We start from the raw sequence: 21,058 nt of genomic DNA on the forward strand, positions 1-21,058 counted from the left end.
TTTTCTAAAAATCTATTTTCTATTCACGGTATCTTGTGATCACGGTCTGTGCCCTGAATACCCCGCAGCGTAATTACTGGCAGCGGGAGCCAGTTACTTCCAAAGCTGTAATTAATTCTCGGCTGCGCTTGGAGTGATCACAAGATACCGCGAATAGAAAATAGATTTTGAGAAAATAGATTTTTCATGTAAACGGAGCCTTTTTTCATTTGCTTTTTTTTTATCTAACTCCCATGGCTGATGTGCAACTTCCCACATCACATCTTAATAAATAAAAAATAATAATTATCTTCATTCATTACAGATTGCCATGTAAATACAAATACATAGGTCTGAATATGTTAAAGTTTAATGCTAGATAAATTCTAAATTAACATACTATTATATCTGAATGCATCCTTAAATCTGATTCATATCACCTTGACTGTTAATTAAGGGTTCACTGTTAATTAAGGGTTTTGTCCTGTTGTATTGTATTTCCTCTTCTTCCCCTATTTCTGATATTATGGCACCCAGGTGCCTCACTAGATTGCGGCATCCCTCGGTTTTTAATCAACTATCCAAGTGTCTGTTTGAATATCGTCCCTGTACACTGACCAATCAGAATGTTCTCGTTTAACTTCCCTCTTTCTCACTATTAAAAATATCAATTTTTTGTCGTTGATTTATAATATTTATATAGTAAAAAATAAACATTTCGAGTTTTTAGAAAACAGTTAGTAGGATATAAATAGCAGAACAAGGGGTAGTGAATAAAAAACGATAAGCGCACTTTTGCTCTAAAAGTGTTTGATTTCATAGCACTAATACGTAACTAAGTAATTGACATAAAAGAGAGGAGAAAAAAGCTTTATGGCCAATTTATTTTGGCAATTAGGTTTTTTAACAAATCTATCTATCATAAAAATGAATTTATATTTAAGCCCTTTACAACTCACGGCTTTTTGCGTTGCATAGCATTGTAATCAGTTGTAGTAACTCAGATATATTTTGTTAGATAGCTTTACATAAAGAAGTAAAGCGCCGCCCGCATACAAAACGCAGTGTGCTTTTTATCCCAAGCCTCGTTTTGAAAGACACAAAATGAACCAAATGGAAATAAATTAAATTCGCCTCAGATCATCAGAGAAACAAGCATTTGTTAACACTGCAGCATATTGGTATACTGTCTCTGTTTCTGTTAGGGACACTATCATGTTTGGATATCCACTGCTTGCAGCGTTAGTCTGGATTTCTTGTATTGACAATGGAGTCTTAACTGAAGGTAAATATGTGAATGCAATATGTATGGTATAAGTGTAATTGCTGCTTTCCCATTAGGGTACGTTATTACAAGGGGGTTGAACTCCATTGTACGTTGAGTGCATTGATAACCCTGAATTTTTGTCTTTTTCACACAAGTTTCCTCAATATAGATATATAGATATATAAATAGATGGTATTACATCGGTATTGTTCAAATGATACGTGTCTGAGCATGAACAATCAGTCTCGCTAGGCACATATTTTAATATCACCATCAACAACACTGGCCTTTGGCGTACCACAAGGCTCTGAGATTTACGTCAGGCCACCAGATGTGATAACATCTATCCAGAAATGTATAAGTCAGTTGAGTCTATGGCTTAACGCCAATTCACTATTTTTTTAATGATGGCAAAACAGAAGTCAGTTCACTTTTTCTCTCGTTTTTCTCAAGATGCCGAACTATTAAAAGTCGGAAACAGCATGGTCACGGTAAAAGATAAGGTTAAAAACCTAAGAGTATTTTTATAACAGGTGCGATATGGCCGTCGACATCAGTAAAATATCCAGAGCCGTTTCCTATGGTCTTTAAAAATTTCCAAACTATCCCATACCCTAGACAATTGTCAAATAGAGAGGCTTGCCCATACCTTCATAACATCAATATCTTGACTACGGAAACAGTCTACATTATGGTCTTTCTCTGTTCCAAGTTCCAAATACTAAGATATTAAAAGGAGCTGCCCTGAGCGGCCCCATAATATGTAGGTATTTTTTTCCAAAAAAAATAAGTAAATTTATGTTTTTCAATTATTTCATGTGTTTTAGCTGATTTTAAAGGGAGATGTTCATATTGGTTAGAATAACAGGTGTATACATAATATTTGAATTTCAATATAGCTGAATGTACAGTGGCCAGCATTAAATGAATGACACTATGAGCGGGTAGTATTATAGTAGTGCTATAGTGTTAGCTCGTGAAACAACTGATGTAGAAAGAATTTGGCTGAACAGAAAATGTTTGGTGCTTACTGGTATGACCATAAAATGGATTAAACACATTAAAGGAGGAGGAGAGGGAGGAGGAAATAGGTGGAGAAGGAGGAAGCACTACTATAATACTACCCGCTCATAGTGTCATTCATTTAATGCTGACCACTGTACATTCAGCTACATTGGAATTCAAATATTATGTATACACCTGTTATTCTAACCAGTATAATCATCTCCCTTTAAAATAAGCTAAAACACATAAAATAAATGAAAAACATAAATTTACTTTATTTTCTGGGAAAAATCCCTATATATTTAGAGGGCAGCTCAGGGCCGCTTCTTTTTAGTAAGTCTCCCGTTCATGTATTACTACTGACTACTGACCAAATCCCCTCTCAGATCAAACATTTCACCTATCTTATTTCAACTACATTGGCTTCCAGTACGAGAGAATTGTTTTTAAAATACTGCTGTTTGTTTTTAAATTCACCAGAATGCCCTTCATATTTTAATATTCTGCTACATCCAAGCTCAGCCAATCCTACCAGGTCCACCAGATCCACCTCTACTCTTTGTTTTACCAGGATTGACAAAGAAATACAAAACCTACGGCCACAGGGCATTTTCAATTGCAGCACCCATTTTATGGAATGAACTACCCTCATGCATTCGGACAATAGATAGTGTTAAGGTTCTTGAATAATTACATGTAATTCTGTTATTTTTATTTGTAAACAGCATTGAGAATATATTATTATTATTATTATTATTATTATTATTATTATTATTATTATTATTATTATTATAAAATAATATGTGAACCGAATGACTGTGTACATATCTTGTCTTTCTTCGACCCAAATAAGCCCATGAAATATAGCACAGTGCTGAGCTTATTTATTACCCGATTAGGCCGATTTTCGTGTGCATTGAAATGCTTCTTTGTAAACAATGCAAAAATAAATGAAAGTAACTTCCCCAACAAAATTACGACATAAACCCGCATGCATTTGCTTTATTGGATATATTGTTTAACATCTTGCTGGTATTGTAGAAATATATGAGGGAGAAAAAATATATTTTGTATTATAGACATCGTTCTTAGATATCATATTACAAAATGCACAAAAGGGTAGGAGGAGTGTCGCAGACTGTTATCATTATTTTGGTTCCTCTTGTTGTTTGCGTGTCTGTGTATGCAGTTGTGTGTGCACGTGAGTGAATATCCACGCTTCTTACTGACCATACCAAAAATGACAATTAAGGTCCCCCATATACAGGTACAAGTAGTACGTACACCATGTACAGGACTACGTACTGAGCAATAAGTTGAGTAAATTGTGTGTGTGAAATATATTTTGAATTGAGAGAATATGGGAGGAGACACGATGGAACATCTGATATTGCGTGGTCGGCCATATCGGAAGGGCTGTCATAAAAAAGATGAAAACATAAATGCACTTAAAACCAGAACTTTGTCATTTTAGGCCCGTATTCCAGAATCTCCCTTTAACGTTAAGGGAGACTTAAAGTCGACCTTGTGCGAAATTTTTATGCCAAGACCTTTCTTTATCTCACTTGAAAGGAATCACTTTTAAGTTGTTAAAACAATCATCCTTAGCAAACGAATCGATCATTTCTAGAATCTGCCTTTGCTTAAAGATTCCCTTTCTTTTCGCCTGAGAAGTCCTTAAAATGTAAGGTTGGTCTGAAGTAACTTTTAGTCTTCCTTAAGCAGCCATCCTGTAAAGTTGATTGCAATTTAGCAAGAATCCCTTTGGAGATAGATCGATTCACAGTTAGTACGATAGGGTTTGGTAATGGTCCCTAACAGATCGGTTAAAAACGTCCCATGAAGGTGCTACTGGTATTTTACTAGAATGTATTGCTTGTCTTCTGAGGGGGAGTTAATGTGAAAGCTGCAACCGTTACATGTTTGACACATATATAATCTTTGCGACATTTTAGTCGGTTTTCAATTATCAAGTGGTTGCTGACAGGTTGTTTGGCACTCGGCAAATGGTGTACGACTGGTAACCTGTAACTTGAATGTGGTATTAAAGATGTTGCATGTATTATAATGCAACCTTGTTGCAACTGGTTTGTGACTGTTTGCCTATCAAAATATTTTGAAGCTTCTCATTCATCTCAAAATGTAATGGCAACCGACCGCCAGATTATGGTGTTGCTAGTGCAGTGTGACCTAGGCTTTACTATCTTCGTTCTGCTGTTGTTGCAGTGATCTTGCCCTACAGACCAGTGTTCCTTTTTAAATTTCAGGTGGTAATCGCGTTCTGCATTTCCCTGAGCCAGATAACACCCTATCATGGTCACTACTGCACACAAATACCCCGGATTTAAATGCCTTCACAGCCTGCGTATGGATCAAAACCATCCGCACCACAAGTGGCCCCATTCTATCCTATGGCTCAGAGAATTGTTGCCAGTGTATTGAACTTGGATACAACCCCGTTGGTCACGGCTACTCGGTTGTTTTGAAAGGCAGTGACGTACTGAATGGGTCCTCTCGTGCTAAAGCGCCCCTACCGGCCGATGGGAACTGGCACCACTGGTGTGTGGTGTGGAGTGGTGCCAAGAGAGAGGTTAATATCTACAGGGATGGTCTCCATGCGCTGAGTCAACGTGTTAAGGTTTCACGTATACCTGGAGGTAAAATGGCATGATAATTTGGATAGTATGGAAATATATATTTCTATTTGCTGTAGTATCTTATCTTTCCAGCATATCAATATGAGCAACCAGGGTACAGCATGTTAAAAACTTTTAAAACTGTTAACGGCGTATACATTTCTTCATTGAAATGCCTAAGCAATTTAAGGAGTTGCTTTAACTGTCCAAGTTCTAGTTCTTATTTGTAAAATGTCGACCAGAATTTTTTCAAAAATTCTATATCAATCATTTGACATGACCTAATCTGGTGTGAAAATAATAATATTCCGTATTTAACGGAGTTCTTAGAGCTGACGAATGCAGCATTTTACACTTTTGTGAATATGTTATTTTTACATAACATAATTGTTTAAACTTAATGGTGTGAATAATAAAGTCTTGATTTAAATTGTGTTTCACTCTATTACACAATTCCAGGTGGTAAATGGGTTGTTGGACACACTCAATGTGAGGCAAGTCCTGATACTCTTCCTAAACATCCATCATTTGTGGGATTCGTCGGAGGCGTCAACGTCTGGGACCATGATAACATCGACATCCCCGGCCTGGCAATATGTGCCAATACTAACGAGGGGAGTCTCATTTCCTGGGATACTGTCACCAAGACTAACTTCAAGGTCGCAACATATGAGCAACATTGCTAAAATGTTACTGTTTTCAATGAGTTTTCTCTAATGTGACATCGAGTATTTCAATGTCCATTTAAAATTAATTAATATTTGATTTAAATTGAGTCTTGGATACAGTAATTTATACAATATCGAGGCAGAATCCTTTATGGATCACCATTTAACCATTAACACGTCTTACTAAAATTGTTTTGAAAATGGAATTTAGAAATCAATCAAGGCTTATAATTATCATGTTAGCAATAAAGAAATGTTGAAAGCGACAATATAGATTAGAGGTGTTTATGGCAATCTCATAACTACCAGAATTTTATAAAAATTCCGTAAACGTCTTGTTTGTTTCTAAACTAATATGAAGCTTTTAACACCTACAGTTGTTTTGCACATGACGTTATGATTGAGTCCACCTGTTCAGGCGGCAAGTTCGCCCCATGAGACAGAAAAAAATCGGAAAGTCGCGTTGAAGCCTTGAGGTAATGATACCCATATCATCATTTCCGCTTGCCATTGATTTCAAACAAGAATATCACAGAATCAGGATTAGGAAGAAAAACATAATGAAAGTGTGCCATAGGTTTAAATGCAACCCAGGTCCTGAGCCGTTCGCGGCATGTTGTAATTCATCATACTTCTATATTGTGGACTGTGGACCAATTAGTTTTAAAGGACACAAGACTTGTCTATTCTATAGATTTTGCCGTTTTTCGATGCTTCCACTGAAAAATTTAAAAATCAAAGAGAACGTGTACGTAACAAAATTTTCTGCCGTCATCAGTTAATGAAAGTTGCCGCGAACCTTTCTTCATAATTCGCATCAATGGTCTTTTATTCATCAGATTGCATCAGTTAATTACTGCAAATGTTGGTTCATTATTATGGCCTCTCAGGACAAAACAGAATCGTTTTTTTAATCCCATCAAAACAAATGTTTTCCTGTGTTTTAACACATGTCAAAGCTTTTTTTGTCCATGTGGGATTTTTGCTAAGCATCAATATCAGCGCGTGCTTGATCACCATTTTGACATTCTTACATGCTTTGCCTTGGTACGCCACTTCATATCAAATCTTAAACACTTTACACAGCAGAAAATTCAATCCAGTTAAAGCGCAGTAGACCTCAGACTGTTTTCGAAGAAATGAAGCAAGAGCTCTGTGAATTTCATCTATACGGTAACCTTGGCAAATATACATGGTCTCCAGAACAAACCACGACCTTGAAATTTTACAATCAGCACAAAGAAATCAGGGTCATGTACTTTCAACTGAATGTACTTTCACAACTAACACATTCTTAGTTTTCCCTTTGGTTATAATTTTAACTTTTTACGTGCATTGGTAACTGTACTGTTAAAGGGATCTACTATGATGTTTTTAACTTTTTAAGATCTTTTATGGCTAATCGGTTTATACCCTGCCATGGAGTCTTTATAAAGACTAGTAGAAGTAGTTTATATGCATCAATAGGAAGCTGCACTCGCTTCATAGGTATCTTTAAAATTACAAAAAGACGCGTGCATAACAAAGGCAATATGTGCTTTTTACCCACGTCTCGTTTTGAAACATCAAACTGGGAGACCCGCATAGTTTGACCTCAGATCATGGGAGGAACAAGCATATGTTTAGAGTCAGCCTTTAGTAGGCCCTCCCTCTTTATCGAGAGAGACACCATGTTTGGACATTTCCTGTTGACAGCGTTGACCTTGTCTTATTGTATTGGCAGCAGATCAGCAATCCCAGAGACAGGTATTTAGAATGACTTATAGAACTATTATTTTCAAGGTTCCGGACAGATGTATCATATATTCATAGTGCATAGTGAATAATAATCATCATAAAACAGAATGCACATTAAGTTTCGCCACGAAAAAAATTAAGAGACACTGGCTGCAATATTTCCCTTTTCGTCTTGAAAAACCCTATCAGCTTTGAAGCTTAAAATGGTTACAGAGTTTATTGTGGCTGGCTGTATTGGTAGTGTATCTTCATTTTCAGGGTAATCACTGATACTGTGTCCCCCAAGTCGTAACCCGCATTTATTTGCTCTGTTAGATGTAGCGTCTAAGACTATACTGGTATTGTATTTATACGTGCACGCAAAGACAATATGCATCATAAATGTACATATATCCACATTGACAAAGCCTTTGAAGGAACAGCTATAATTAACTCATGACTGAGCATAAAAGTACTGATATCTGAAACTAAATAACTATTTAAAGTGAAGCTCTAAAAAGTTTTATACGTGGTTCATGCGACACAGTAACGAAAAGCATGCATTTAAGAAACGATTGGCCTGGTGTCACCGATTCAACAGCGATCATTCAAATTTTCAGGCCAGTGTGAAAGTAACGGGGGACATGTTTTTCCTGCGGACATGCATTACGGGGGACCTTCGTCCCGTTCACAGCGATCTTGATATCTATGACGGTGTTAATTTGCAAATATATATATATATATATATATATATATATATATATATATATATATATATATATATATATATATATATACTTTGTTCTGTTATTGACCTTATGCCAATGCTCATTTTCACTTTTAGAAGGCTTTTAGGTTCTGCATTTCCCTGAACCAGATAACACCATCTCTTGGTCACATCTACAGGCGACCACCCCGATCTGAATGCCTTCACAGCCTGCGTATGGATCAAAACCATCACAAGCGGCCCCATTCTATCCTACGGCTCAGAGAGATGTCATAGGTGTATTGAACTTGAAAACAACCCCGTTGGTCACGGCTAATCCGTTGTCTTGAAGGGCGACAGCGTTCTGGATGAGTCATCTCGTGTCGAAGCGCCCCTACCGGCCGATGGAAACTGGCACCACTGGTGTGTGGTGTGGAGTGGTATCAAGAGAGAGATTAATATCTATAGGGATGGTCTCCACGCGCTGAAACGCCCTGTTATAATTCCACGTATACCTGGAGGTAAGGACACGACGTTTGTACGTTACGAAAATAAAATACGATTATTTTGTTTTCAGGTGTATCCATATAAGCTGTCAGAACACAGTGTTGTTCACAACTTCATTTTGAAGCAGCATATTTAATTATGCACCAAGGTGTTCGAAATTTATGGTCAAACAAATATACTTTCGACAAGGGATATTATCAAATTGCGTTGTTGATTTTACTTCACAAGTTATAATAGTGTATAGGGCACAGATATACCACATTAATCTAATGTATTCTTAAACCTGACCTACTGTACCCGTCAAACAGGATCATAGCTCTGGCAAATGCAGTTATTAATCCTCTGTGAATTTGTGTAACTTAATATTATGTAAATCCAACCCCTAAACAATCGTCTGATTCGTTTAACATATCAAATGTGTTTCTTTTCATATCTAGTTAAAATTGTAAATCATTCCAGGTGGTAAGTGGGTTGTTGGACACACCCATTACGAGGCGACACCTGATTGTTCTCCTAAGCATCCATCATTCGTGGGATTCGTCGGGGGCGTCAACGTCTGGGACCATAATAAAGTCGACCTCCCCGGCCTGGCAATATGTGCCAATACTGACGAGGGGAGTCTCATTCCTTGGGATACCGTCACCAAATCTATCTTCAAGGTCGAGACATACAAGGAATATTGTTAAATTTGTTATCTTTATTTGACTTCGGGTATAAATGAATTTGTATTTGGAGTAAAAATTATTTCTTGGATACCGTTATTTTATTTAGTATCGAGGCAGCATCCTGAAAGGATCAACAGTAGTGCAGCACGCCTTCTTTTTCCTAAAAATCCCTAGTTACATGTATGGATAAACCAAATAATATTTCACAATAAAGAATTGTCGAAAGCAAAAAGATGGTTTCGAAGTATTTATGGCACTTACGTTAAGAACCTGTCACTCTTTGCTTATGCCATAACTGTTAACATTTTATAAAATTTCCAAAAACATGCGACTTGGTTCTATTTAGCAGGTGCATTGTTGACACCTACCAGGGTCTTTCACATGGCGTCATTTGATTGTGTTTACTCGATTAAAAGCAACGTATGTTCCTATCGGAGACACAGAGTTAAGCGTCGAAAGACAATGATACGCACAATTGCATTACCGCTTGTAATTTGTTTTGCAAATATAAAAAGTCAGAGAAAGGGTTTAAAGAAGCTTGCGTATTTGCGCTGAATTACTGTTTTGTCAAATCTTCAACTGACAGAATAATTTTAAAAAAGCGCGCTAATGTGCCTGGCGCTCCCTTTTTTCAGTTATAGAAAAGTACCACAAAATAATATTTGCTTTATACGTCGCCTTTATTCGTCAAATGACAATAGTCAATGTCTGCAAATATCTATCTATTATCCTCTCAGAGCACAACTAAATATTTAGATATCTTTATTTATTAAGCCACCATTACAATTGTTCTAACTTTACCTAACATATAAGTATCCTTTTAATTTTTAAACACCTTTAGACAACCTTTTCAATGAAATTGTTTCTTGATTTAGGGTCAAATGGGTCCAATGAACTATCTTGATATCTCTGACAAAATAACTTTGGAGTTCTGAATTTATCTAGTCTGCACCCAAGGTCTTCACAACATACTGCAACCTACAAGTTTTAAAGACACCATTAGGAAAACGGTATCAGGAAGCGAAAGAGACTCCATTACAGCCATATTATTCATTGGAATCCCCTTTGGAGTAAAAACCGAGCCATCGACATCTTCGACTTCATTTTCCCTAGTTGTCATCGGAACAATTTCTCTCTCTCCCTTAGCTAAAACTGTTGGTCTAATGCTGATCTGACCTGGGATCATGAAATAAGACCTGGCAAAGTACGTGCACAGATCCATCCGCAGGGAAATAAACTGTTTCAATGCATCGGCGTAGGTGGTGGATTCTTTACTCAAGCGGAAGTCCATGCTCATCATTAATGAATTTTTCTCGCAGTGAACAGCCGGTGTGGTATCTTAAAATGATAAAACTGCAGCTTGAAAATTATCCTGGTTTCGTGCAACAACATACTTCAGGTTGATTGTTTAACCGTAATTTATTACAACCTGTTCAATGTCCTTACGCTAATCAGTTTTAGACAATGTGGAATATTTGTTTTAGAATAGTTATAGAGGTGAAATTTTTTTAACAATCTTGGTACCTGTCAGATATAAAAAAATAAAATAAAAAGATAAACTGAAAGGAAAACGTCTGTTAACACTATTGCAGAAATGCGTGAATGAGTTCTCGTCAAATATATAGAACGTACGGCATATAATTTCATACCTTGTTATGCGATCAAAATACGATAAAAGCATTTTTCTCACAAAAGTGGTATTAACCTTGGTTTGCCACTCTTGATTGAGGGGTTTGAGGAATTTGTTATAAATTTCTGTAAAAATAAACTATTTCACCTACCACAGAAGTCATTGGTGACCTGGCTGACCTTGTCACCTTGCTGGCAGTTGTCTTCAGAGGCTGGCGTGCACTGTTGCAATGGCTTCGGCATATACGTCCACCCTGCAGCTGTTACGTTTGCCAATAACTCACGTTGCTTTAAAAACCAACGTTTGAACGCTGTGCATACAATTGGGGCTATCGGTGCGCTCTCTTCGATAGTTATCAGTGATCGTCCGATCTCCAGGCTTACATTTATGACATGGCGAGTGCTGTAAAGCATCTGAAATGGTGTGTGTGTAACGTTCCCGCTCGTGGAGTCTTCGTTTGTCTGGAATAATTCATTAAAATATATTAACGTAGCCTTCAATAAAAGAGTTCGTCAGCCGTATTTTATACCCAGATATTTATAATATTTTCTTCAAAACAGGAGATTATAATTCCTTTCAAGCAACAGACAAACTGCGGAAAAAGAAATGTATTTGTCTGGAATTAAATCCAATAGTGTCAGTTGTTTGATTTCACCACAAACAGTACTTAATTTTTTTCTAATTTTCGACTGATAGTTGTCTGCTGTGGAGTTGGTAAAAGATACTATGGTACTCTTGGAATAGAAAAAAAAAGACATTGGAGGTAACTGTTGATTCGAATAAGCCTAACCTCAATATAGTAATAAAGATGTGCAAATATCCTTGATCTATGATGACGATATGACGTGTGATGTTTTCTTAGATATATGAAAGATTTTAATACTCACATTTCCTATCGAAGGGTTCAGGAGAGCTACAAATCCAGAACGTACTTGAACGTATACTCTTGCATATTCTAGAAAAGACAAGTGGGCAAATAAAACCGTTCATTCACTCGTGTTCTGTCATGTTATTTTTCCATGCATTGTCATCACTTATGAATACACGAAAGGCTTAAGAGATTTATAACTTTACAGCCTGGTCACTTTTTAAGAGCATCAGCTAAACTTTGCTTGGTCCTGTCAATTAATTAACGTAAGGAAATGCACTTGGGGAAAAGAATGAAAAAGATTTAAACACATGTTGGAGCTGTGTAATTACTGAAAAGTGTAATGGTACAGAACGAAGCACTTAACCATACCTCTCGATGTGAAAATGCGTGTTCTGGGGTTCTTTGGGCAGTTGCCGTCTACTGTATAGGCAGCAAGGCAAATCGCACAATATATGTTCTGCGCATAGCCGACGGTGGAACCCTGGCGCCTTAACTCTACGATCGTTGAAGGTGAGGAGGAACACAGGTCTAGAAGGTTTGTTTCTCTATTACGGCAAGCCAAGGTTCCATGCCACACCCCACTCTTAAATTGGTGGCCTCTGTTGCCAAGGTGACAGGGTCGACCTCTACTGAAAGGAGGCTGGAATATGAAAGAGCAGTCAGGACGACGCGCCATGAGAGCGATGACGTCCCGCGAAGTAAAAGCGTCCAAAAAACCATCTTGATTAGTGTAGAAGCAGGCAAGGATGACGTCCCAGGGTTGATAATCTTTGACGCCATGGCAAAGCGCGCAGAACCGATTCTTAAGCGTTACATTTGCAGAGAGGAGTTCGACCGGGGGTAGAATGTCGTTACTATCAGTCATCTTACCAGACTCGCAAGACACTCGCGTATTGTCGTCAGGCCAATGTGAAGGGCACTTAGTAACCATCCAGAAACGACGATCTCCTACGTTGGGCCGTGTGCTTTGAATTACACACTGGATATCAGTCTCCATAATGGACAAGCTGTGACCCTGGGAGGTCGTGTTTGAGTTCATGTCTTTTGCGCAGCTGCTCTTTGGGAGTTGACAGTCAACCGGAGCTTCACTGTCCGAAGTGGTAAAGTTGTTTTCGTTTGTGTGTTTGGAACCATTGGCGATAAGTTCACTTTTCAAACAGTCATAACAGCAGTCATTAAACAGTGTGCAGAATTCGTCACAAAAGCATCGAATCATGATTAATTCGCCAGTCTTATCCGGACGAGACACACAGAGCCACCTGTTTGACTGAAATTTAGTGTTTATTTGATCTGTAATGTCTGAAACTGTGCTGTTAAAATTGTATAAAAAATTCGAGTTTGTGTCATTGTAAGGTTGGGTGAGCAATGTGCTAGTGCGAACGGTTCTTTCAGTCACGTGTCTGTCACCAGTAACAATGACACTTTCATAATCTGATGAATTCGGAAAATGTTGGCTATCTGTCGAAATGGATCTTATAAATCTTGAACCAGTCTTCTTCTGTCGGTTAGTCTTTTTCGGTTTACAATGAGAACTAACAGAGTTCTGGTTTGGACATTTCACCAAAGTCTGATTTTCGTCAATCTTTTTGAGTGTCTGCCCCACAACCAATAAAAATGTACTCCTCGCACTTTCATTAGCATAAATGCTACCCATGAACGCCTGACCCCTTGAAAATGAACTTGGCATGTCTTTTCTCTTGGCACTTTTAACCACTGAACTGACCGGCTGTGACTGACGTTTGCTTTGACTCACCGATTCCTTAGATGCCCATCCTGTTTGACCGTGTGTTCCTGTCTTTGTGTTCACAAGCAAAACCGCTCCCCTTCCAGACAGCTTTCTCCTCAATTTAACATGGTGGTCAGATTTAGCATCGCGACGCTCTTCCGGTGCAGACAAATGACTGCCGTAGTGACTGGCCTGCTTGCATCCTTCCTGTTTTAAGGTTGCATTTTCCATACCACCACGAGCTTTTTGCGGACATTCCGAAATGCTGAACGTCTTTTCACCATATTTTGCTATCTTGATGCTGTCATTTGGTTGACGTCTCTTCACAATAAAATCAGACTGAGTAGCCTTAATAATGTGAATGGGGAAAATGTTCAAAGCATAAAGAGTAAGAAACACGACGCAAACGTGCTTCCGTACCTTTGCGCCAGGTTTATTGTACGGGAGAGACATTGCAGTTTCAAAATCTCTCCAAGTCTTAATCTGCGGCTTGGAACCGCTTTGCAGGGTTTTATGTTGACTTGCACACAGTCGCCGTGACTTAATCGCACGTTTTTATCATGTTTTAGCATGATATTTCTTTGTAAACCAAAGTAAAGGCCATGTCGGCATTATTACGTGCTATTGAATTTACCCTTTAAGTCTGTCATTTAATGAGAATCTTTATCTAACCCAACCTTGTTTTTTTCTCCTCTCTTTTACGTAATGTTTCATTGTTTACGTAACATTAAAAGAAAACCTGTAGACGATTTTCTGTTATAAAACAACTTTAAGTCTTTAAGCTATTTTTCTATAAAGATTCAAGTGCAACATTCCTTTTGTGTGGACTGCCCTAAAACTCTTTTGACTCAAAGGGAATAACAAAGTTTTGCTGTAAAGTCATGACTAAGTTTCGATGTCACGATCTTTGGCGTGAGGTCGACGATCAAACGGATTGGCTTTCTCTCGTGATTGTCGTTTCAGATGATGCAGTAAGTTATTGAAGCGATTTAGTTTATTCTGTAAACTGATCAGAAAAACCATTAAGGCGACTAATTTAGACAAAAAACCCAAAGAATCGTGATTGTAAAATTAGTAAGGTTAATTATCTGCAAACGAACAAATTTACTTTCATGTCCGAATACTTTTTCTACATAACAGGCATACCACAACCCGCACCGAATCCGGCTACGTATTTTTCAACCTTCTACCATTTCAATTTACCCGACGGCATAAGTAGTCTCTGACGAAATTGATCGTCAACTCTAATACAAATACACGGAGCTGTTTGAGACAACAACAACAGTAAGATTTTTTTCTGAGCGCAACGAAAATGGAACGTTTTTTATCTATATTGCCTCGCTTTTTAGAAATATCGGTGATTTTTTAAAACTTCAATTATTTTAAATGCGTACACCATTTTGATGCATTTTAATATTTATTGATTCTCATATGCACTTTTTATATTACATTATATTTACAAAATAATTGTTAATATTTATCATCTGAATGTAATAAAAAACACTTGTATTACAATAATCCCTCGTTTGTTTTAACCTCTCCCTTACACGGTTTGACACCCTTCCTTCTAAATGCCACTTATTAGTGAGATTTGACCAATCACCCATCCTCCATTCCCAACATTCAATCGTAAAATAGTGTAAAATTGCAAATTGAAGTATACTGCCTCTATTTTAACCCCATGGTTATAAGACAATTCGACCCCGGGCAATCCCTCAAGGATAGAAAATACACTGTTTTAGAATAATCTCTTTGAAGCACTTGGAAATGTGTTCGTATTTCCCCAAATATTTACATATAGACAGATTATAGGCCATTTATAAGATTCAGAAGCAGACCCGAGAGGCAGTCTAAAACAAGTCAATGCTGTAGCCACACAGTTGGCCAATCAGTGCTTGTGTCGATCTATTGGCACCTGTCAATCATCCCTTTTTCAATGTACATATTTTTTAACCCTTGAACGTACGTTTCTTTACTTGCACGAGCACTGTTTTATAAATATGGACGAAAGAATGCCATGTATAAATGTGTTCAATGAATTTATATAAAGTAGTATATGAATCTGCCTATGTGCAAATTTAAATGTATTAATTGAAAGAAACGGCCACATATCTTTAACATATCATTAAAATCGTTCTGCCACGATGCATGAAAGAACCAAATTGTAACTTTATACATCTGAGCAGTACTAATGGACAGGTGTCAGGTGGCAATTCACTGGGCTGTATATATATATATATATATATATATATATATATATATAAGGCCACACATGTTCCTTTCCTCACCCACTTTCTGCGGAAGCTTCATTTACATATAAAGTGTACACAAAGTACGCTCCTTGGACAATACCCTTTGGCTACGGCGGTGTGATAAACAAGGAAAACGCTGACATGAAACTCAGGCATGAAAGAAGTAAGAACACCAGGTGCTCGAGCAAACAGTCGTTACTGAAGCTCTTTTTTCGTTTTGGCTGTTTTGTAATCTTCGTTTTGCAAACAATACGCGCCAGTAAAGACACGGCTGAACAATCCACGTCCGTGGCTTTTGGCGATGTTCAAGCGGCCCATGATGGTAGATATGATAACAGGAATCATATCGGAACAAAGAAAAAGAACCGATATAGAGGCAGGGCGGAGAGTGTAAAGGCCTTCGAGTCAAATCTTCACAATGGTGGAGCAGATTGTGTTGACTTTGTCTCCAGGGGTTATGGTGATATTTATTTGGGTGACAAAGGTTGTTGGCCCTACAGGCGAAGAAGAGTCGCAGGAGAGCAGAAAAGGACCCTAGATGAACATTTAAGTGAAAAACATGTCACTGCGCATCGCACCGGTCAAAAAATACGAAGACCAAAATTCGGTCCGTCTAAGAACCAGTATTTGTTCAAAAACACTTTCTCAGTTCACAATATCAGTGACCAGAAATGTATGAATTTACGCGAAAGTGAAGCTAAAAGAGAAAAGCCGTCACTTGCAAATTGCCAAAGACTTAAAAGAAGTATATTCAATAGAAGAAATGGCCCCGTCCCACGAGTTTTTGCCACAGAAAACAGTTCTGTTGAATCTTTTAATACAAATGACATTGGGTATGACAATCTTACTGTCACTGAAATTGCAGATCAAATTAATAGCAATTTCAGAACAAACCAATGGCTTTGTGTGTCAACTACTCTAGGGGACGCCTATTGGCTTCGGATCCATTGCTATTGCGATGAATATTGTGAACTGTTAAACGACTGTTGTTATTACTGTCTGAACTATGCGGAGACTGCAAACAGAACAGGGAAAGACTCCAAGTTAACAGATTCAGAAATATATCAATGCCACATACAAAGCTCTTCGTATGTTACAGATTCGCGGTATTACTGGATGGTCACAAAGTGCCCAGCAAACTGGAAAAACGATGCGATTCGTGCCTTGTGCGAGTCCGGTGTGGTGACTCTCGAAGACAACGTTCTTCCACCAGTTGAGCTCCGTTCTGCAAATGTCACGTTCAAAAACCGCTTCTGCGCTACGTGCTTCAATGTCTCAGACATTCTGAATTGGGAAGTAGTTATTGTGTGCTCAAAGTCGGCCCAAGATGGCTTCTTGAACGCGTCCAGTACACGTGAAATCCTCCAACGTATGGAGACTCATGGCGACTGCTATTTCATTTTCCAGCCTCCGCAGACTAGAGGCCGACCCTGTCACCTTGGCAACAGAGGCCACCAAGTCAGAGGAAGAGACTGGTATGGGACGTTAAACTGCCGGTATAAAAAACTCCCGAAACTTTATGAACTTTGTTTGTCGACTCCTTCCACGATTGCGAGCTTCATCAACAAACATAGCGACATAACGCTGCACGCGCAGAATATCTTTTGCGCCGTCTGCAATGGTCCCCTGATAATTGACAGGTGTGACAGTGGAATTCCTATTGCCGTAGGTGCGCATATTTTATGTCATGTTATACATTATTTCAGACTTTTATCAACCGATAAGTTTCTTAAGTAGGTATTCCGTAAGGTAGGCCTAATAGCAATATGCTGTGTGTGTGTGTGTGTGTGTGTGTGTGCGTGTGTGTGCGTGCGTGCGTGTGTATGTGTGTGTGGCTTACCAGCGTGTGTTAAACTGATGTAGCCTATAGGCCTATACCGCAGCATGTATGACGCTAAGAGACATTGACCAATGATATATCATTTTTCTAATCTAAGATCTAGTCACTATAGCGATTCGGATTATGATCCTGGTAATGATATTAAAGGTCTACACTTTTGTGAAGGCTGTTGAGTTGGTAAAACAGTTAGCCCATGTTGTAGGCCTACTGAGAGCGGCTGCATGTCCTATTGCAACCGTGGGGCTGCTAGAATTAACAGGGCCTATTTCTGCTATTTAGTAAAGAATAACGCCGTTTTATCATCTTACCTGGAGACCATAAGAAATCTCTCTCATCTCATTGGTGTAGATAAATCTTAAAAATATTTAGCAAATTTAGGACACGTCATTCATTTCCAGATCGACGAACGTTTAATCCAACTGGGTTTTCTGCCCTTTTAAGTCCCCGGATGTTAAGTGTAAGTACAACAATATTTTCAGTCGTTGTCGTTACTAGATTAGGCCTATGCTCTTCTTCTTTGTGGGTGAAATCGCAAATTTTCTTTCGTCATCTATTTTGTGATTATTACCAAACTGGTGAACTTATTTCAACATAGGCCTACAGTTTATGTGTTCTCTAAGGTTTAAAGGTATCATGAACTTTCATTCATTTTAAAATAAATCGTCATTTTCGTCTTTGTAGTTTTACCACCCGTTTTTCCTAGAAGACATCTTGGAATTTTCCTTTATCGATCTCCAAACGTTTAACGAGTACAAAAGGAAACCCTATAAACGCAAAGAGAACAAATATCGTGAACTTTTTTTTTTTTACTTTTGAAGAACTGACCCCATAAAAATGCAATATTGATATCAATAATTTTAGTCTTCATAAAATGGAACAATAGATAACAGAATTAAACACAAATGCGCATTCTAAATAAAAGATTTTAAAAAGTGTAAAGGAAAATATCGACGCCTTTAATACGTTTTAACAATTTCAACTTTTATTTATTCGCGTAAAAGATCTTGTGTCGTCAGAATTCGGGCCGTTTTATTTTGCATTGCCATATATATTTTCAATATTTTTTTGCATTGTTTTATGGTGTCTGCATATTTGCCAGTTTTGCTGTCTAGTCTATATTTTTCAGGACGCCGAGACGAGGTCCACTGGCGAGGGATGGGCACCTTTCGAAGCTTTCTACAGTACCACGTACCTCATCCAAATTCGGCTTACCATTCCGCGGGGAGGCGCCACCAACGACGGAGACATTGCTTCAGCCAATGCCACTTGTGGACAGTTTTCCATCTGGTTTCGAAGGCAGCACTCTTTCTTGGAGGGACTCCGCGTTCAGGGTTGGTCGTTCGTTCTGTATGAAGATCAATGTAAGTGGGAGAGCTCCGGAGGTTGTGGGGCTATGGCAGCGTTCACAAATGTACCCAAAGGTATGCGTCCCTTTAGTATTATGGTTTATTTAATGCATTTCAGAAACAGAAAGGTTAGTTGCAAAAGTGATCCGTTCTTTCGTTTTTGTTTTTATTATCTCGAACAGTATTTTTGTTGGTTTTATACATAATGATTCAGGACCCCCAAGCAATTGCCATATCAATTAAACTAGCATTCAAAATCTGTACCACAGGCTTTCACGGCAATGACGTAAAACTGATTGCATTAATAAGCCTTCGCGTATTTTCTTTCAGATGCGGCAGCCGGTGCCCCTTGTGCGACCGATCCCGCCACATTAAGCACTGACATGGAGGTCAATTTCTCCCTGCATAAAGAATTGTCCATCTACGACGAGGGCGTCCAAATGCTTTTTTCCCTGAAGAACAATCTGAATACCTTCTTTGGCAGCTCGCATATTTCTGTATTTAGTGGGGTTCCGCTCACGGCGAGAGTCGCGTTTTTTTACCCAGAGACTAGTCCGAATGAAACTCGGATCAATGGTGAATATCCAAAGCCGAGTCATGGAGCAAAAGACGACGCCCCAACGCCCGGTTTCTCTTTTATGGTAGTTGCTGGCGTATTCACTGTGTATTTATTAAAGTATCTGAGATACATTTAACATCGAGGAATAGTTGTATAATCACGTTCTGGTAAAAACTGCCGACACCTCATGCCGATGAACATTCACAACCATAAAACTGTGTTTACTTAAATTGACCTGTCCACTTTGATGGGTTCTAACGTGTAATTTCTCCAAGGCGTTTTAACCCCTTTCAAAGGTTCTCCACAATTTAGGTTCCTGGACCCGATTTCACACACACACACACACACACACACACACAATAATAATAATAATTATAATAATAATAATAAACTTAAGTCAGGTTCCCTGGATAAGAACTCAATTTCCAAGGTCGCATGGGCAAGTCTTACCCTATCAGGAGCAGTTTAACAGCACGCATGGCACTCTTTTCTGGTTTTGGTGCATCAGATCTTTAAATGTGGTCCCAGTATTAGACGGACTAATATTGTAATGTCCGTGGCACTGGCAAGTACTTTTTTCTCAAATTTAAGACAGTAATCATTCGTCGGCTTACCTTAGCTTACTGACACATTACTCAGTAGTAGTTTATACATGAATTTTATTACCTCCATTTTATTACCTCCGGTTGTTTTCACCACTGTTTGTCTGTCTGTTTGTTTGTCATCAACATAACTCAAAAAGTTATGGACCGATTTTGATGATATTTTCAGGAACTGTCAGAAGTGGGCCAAGGAAGAGATTATTAGTTTTTGGTGTCGATCCGGATTAATGATCAATCAATAATCATTTATAATGAAAAAATCGCTGCCTTGGCCGAGGTCTGCGCTCTCGGAGTGCTTTTCTAGTTGTTGAAGAGAAAGAGAGAGAGATTGCTTGTAGTTTTTGGCATCGATTAGACGATTGCACATAGATGTATGCGGTGTACTTTTGTTTTATCACCAGAGAGTTGTGATTTAGAATGTTGAGGTACTTTATAAGGAAATGCTATTATTTGTAATGCAACAACCAAAACGAATGGAAAACATTGGGGTACTACATTTGTAAGTGATAACGCGGTGCCTTCATGATTTCTTACTATATAACAGAAGGAAGAGACACTGAGAGTGCTAATGATGAGAGATGTAAGACGATGAAAATATCAAATATAATTTTCAACTTTAAACTTTGGATCAATTTTCTCTATTAATATAATACATATTTGAGACTAAAAGTATATGTAAAAGATCGCCTGTTATAAAAACAGTAACATCTTATTCTTCGACTTTTAGAATCTTTTCACTCTTTTGCGGTGTAGCAAATGTCACTTCTCTGTAACAATTTCGAATATATTTATCAACTAATTGTTTTGAAGTTTTAAAGAATTCCTTTCGTGTGATCGCGCCGATGCAAGGTTTTTTTTGTGAATGCTTCGTTTTCAGATTTTTTTTTTTTTTTTTTTTTTTTTTTTTGGTTAAACAGTTGCATAACTTAACCATTTGCTTTGTCACAATTCGTCAGCGGTTTTTACAACTTGTAAATCCTGTTAAATTCCTTAAATTTCTTACCAAACGCGATTTACGTGGGCCTATAAGCTTTTCTGGGCAAATACTTTGAACCTTTGAAAATCACCGTCTAACAAGACACG

At 38.1% G+C, this 21,058-nt stretch overlaps 1 protein-coding gene and 1 long non-coding RNA gene across 2 annotated transcripts; one reads left to right on the forward strand and one right to left on the reverse strand.

The window, feature by feature from the left end:
* Positions 1-4,522: 4,522 nt before the first annotated feature.
* LOC147760555 (uncharacterized) lies at positions 4,523-5,824 on the forward strand. The gene is made up of 2 exons (XR_015330918.1): positions 4,523-4,908; positions 5,347-5,824. It is a non-coding gene; the product is annotated as an uncharacterized LOC147760555 (long non-coding RNA).
* Positions 5,825-9,515: 3,691 nt separating this feature from the next.
* Positions 9,516-15,612, reverse strand: LOC147760556 (uncharacterized). Its single transcript, XM_086994095.1, has 4 exons — positions 12,020-15,612; positions 11,667-11,734; positions 10,931-11,240; positions 9,516-10,487 (listed from the first exon to the last, which is right to left on the reverse strand). Exons 1-4 carry the CDS (start codon positions 13,827-13,829, stop codon positions 10,111-10,113), a joined length of 2,565 nt encoding a protein of 854 aa, XP_086850221.1. The 5' UTR covers positions 13,830-15,612; the 3' UTR covers positions 9,516-10,110.
* Between the last annotated feature and the right edge of the window lie 5,446 nt (positions 15,613-21,058).

This window comes from Lingula anatina, chromosome 8 (assembly GCF_051362555.1).
Source record: "Lingula anatina isolate TDL-2025a chromosome 8, LinAna3.0, whole genome shotgun sequence".
Classification (NCBI taxonomy): domain Eukaryota; kingdom Metazoa; phylum Brachiopoda; class Lingulata; order Lingulida; family Lingulidae; genus Lingula; species Lingula anatina.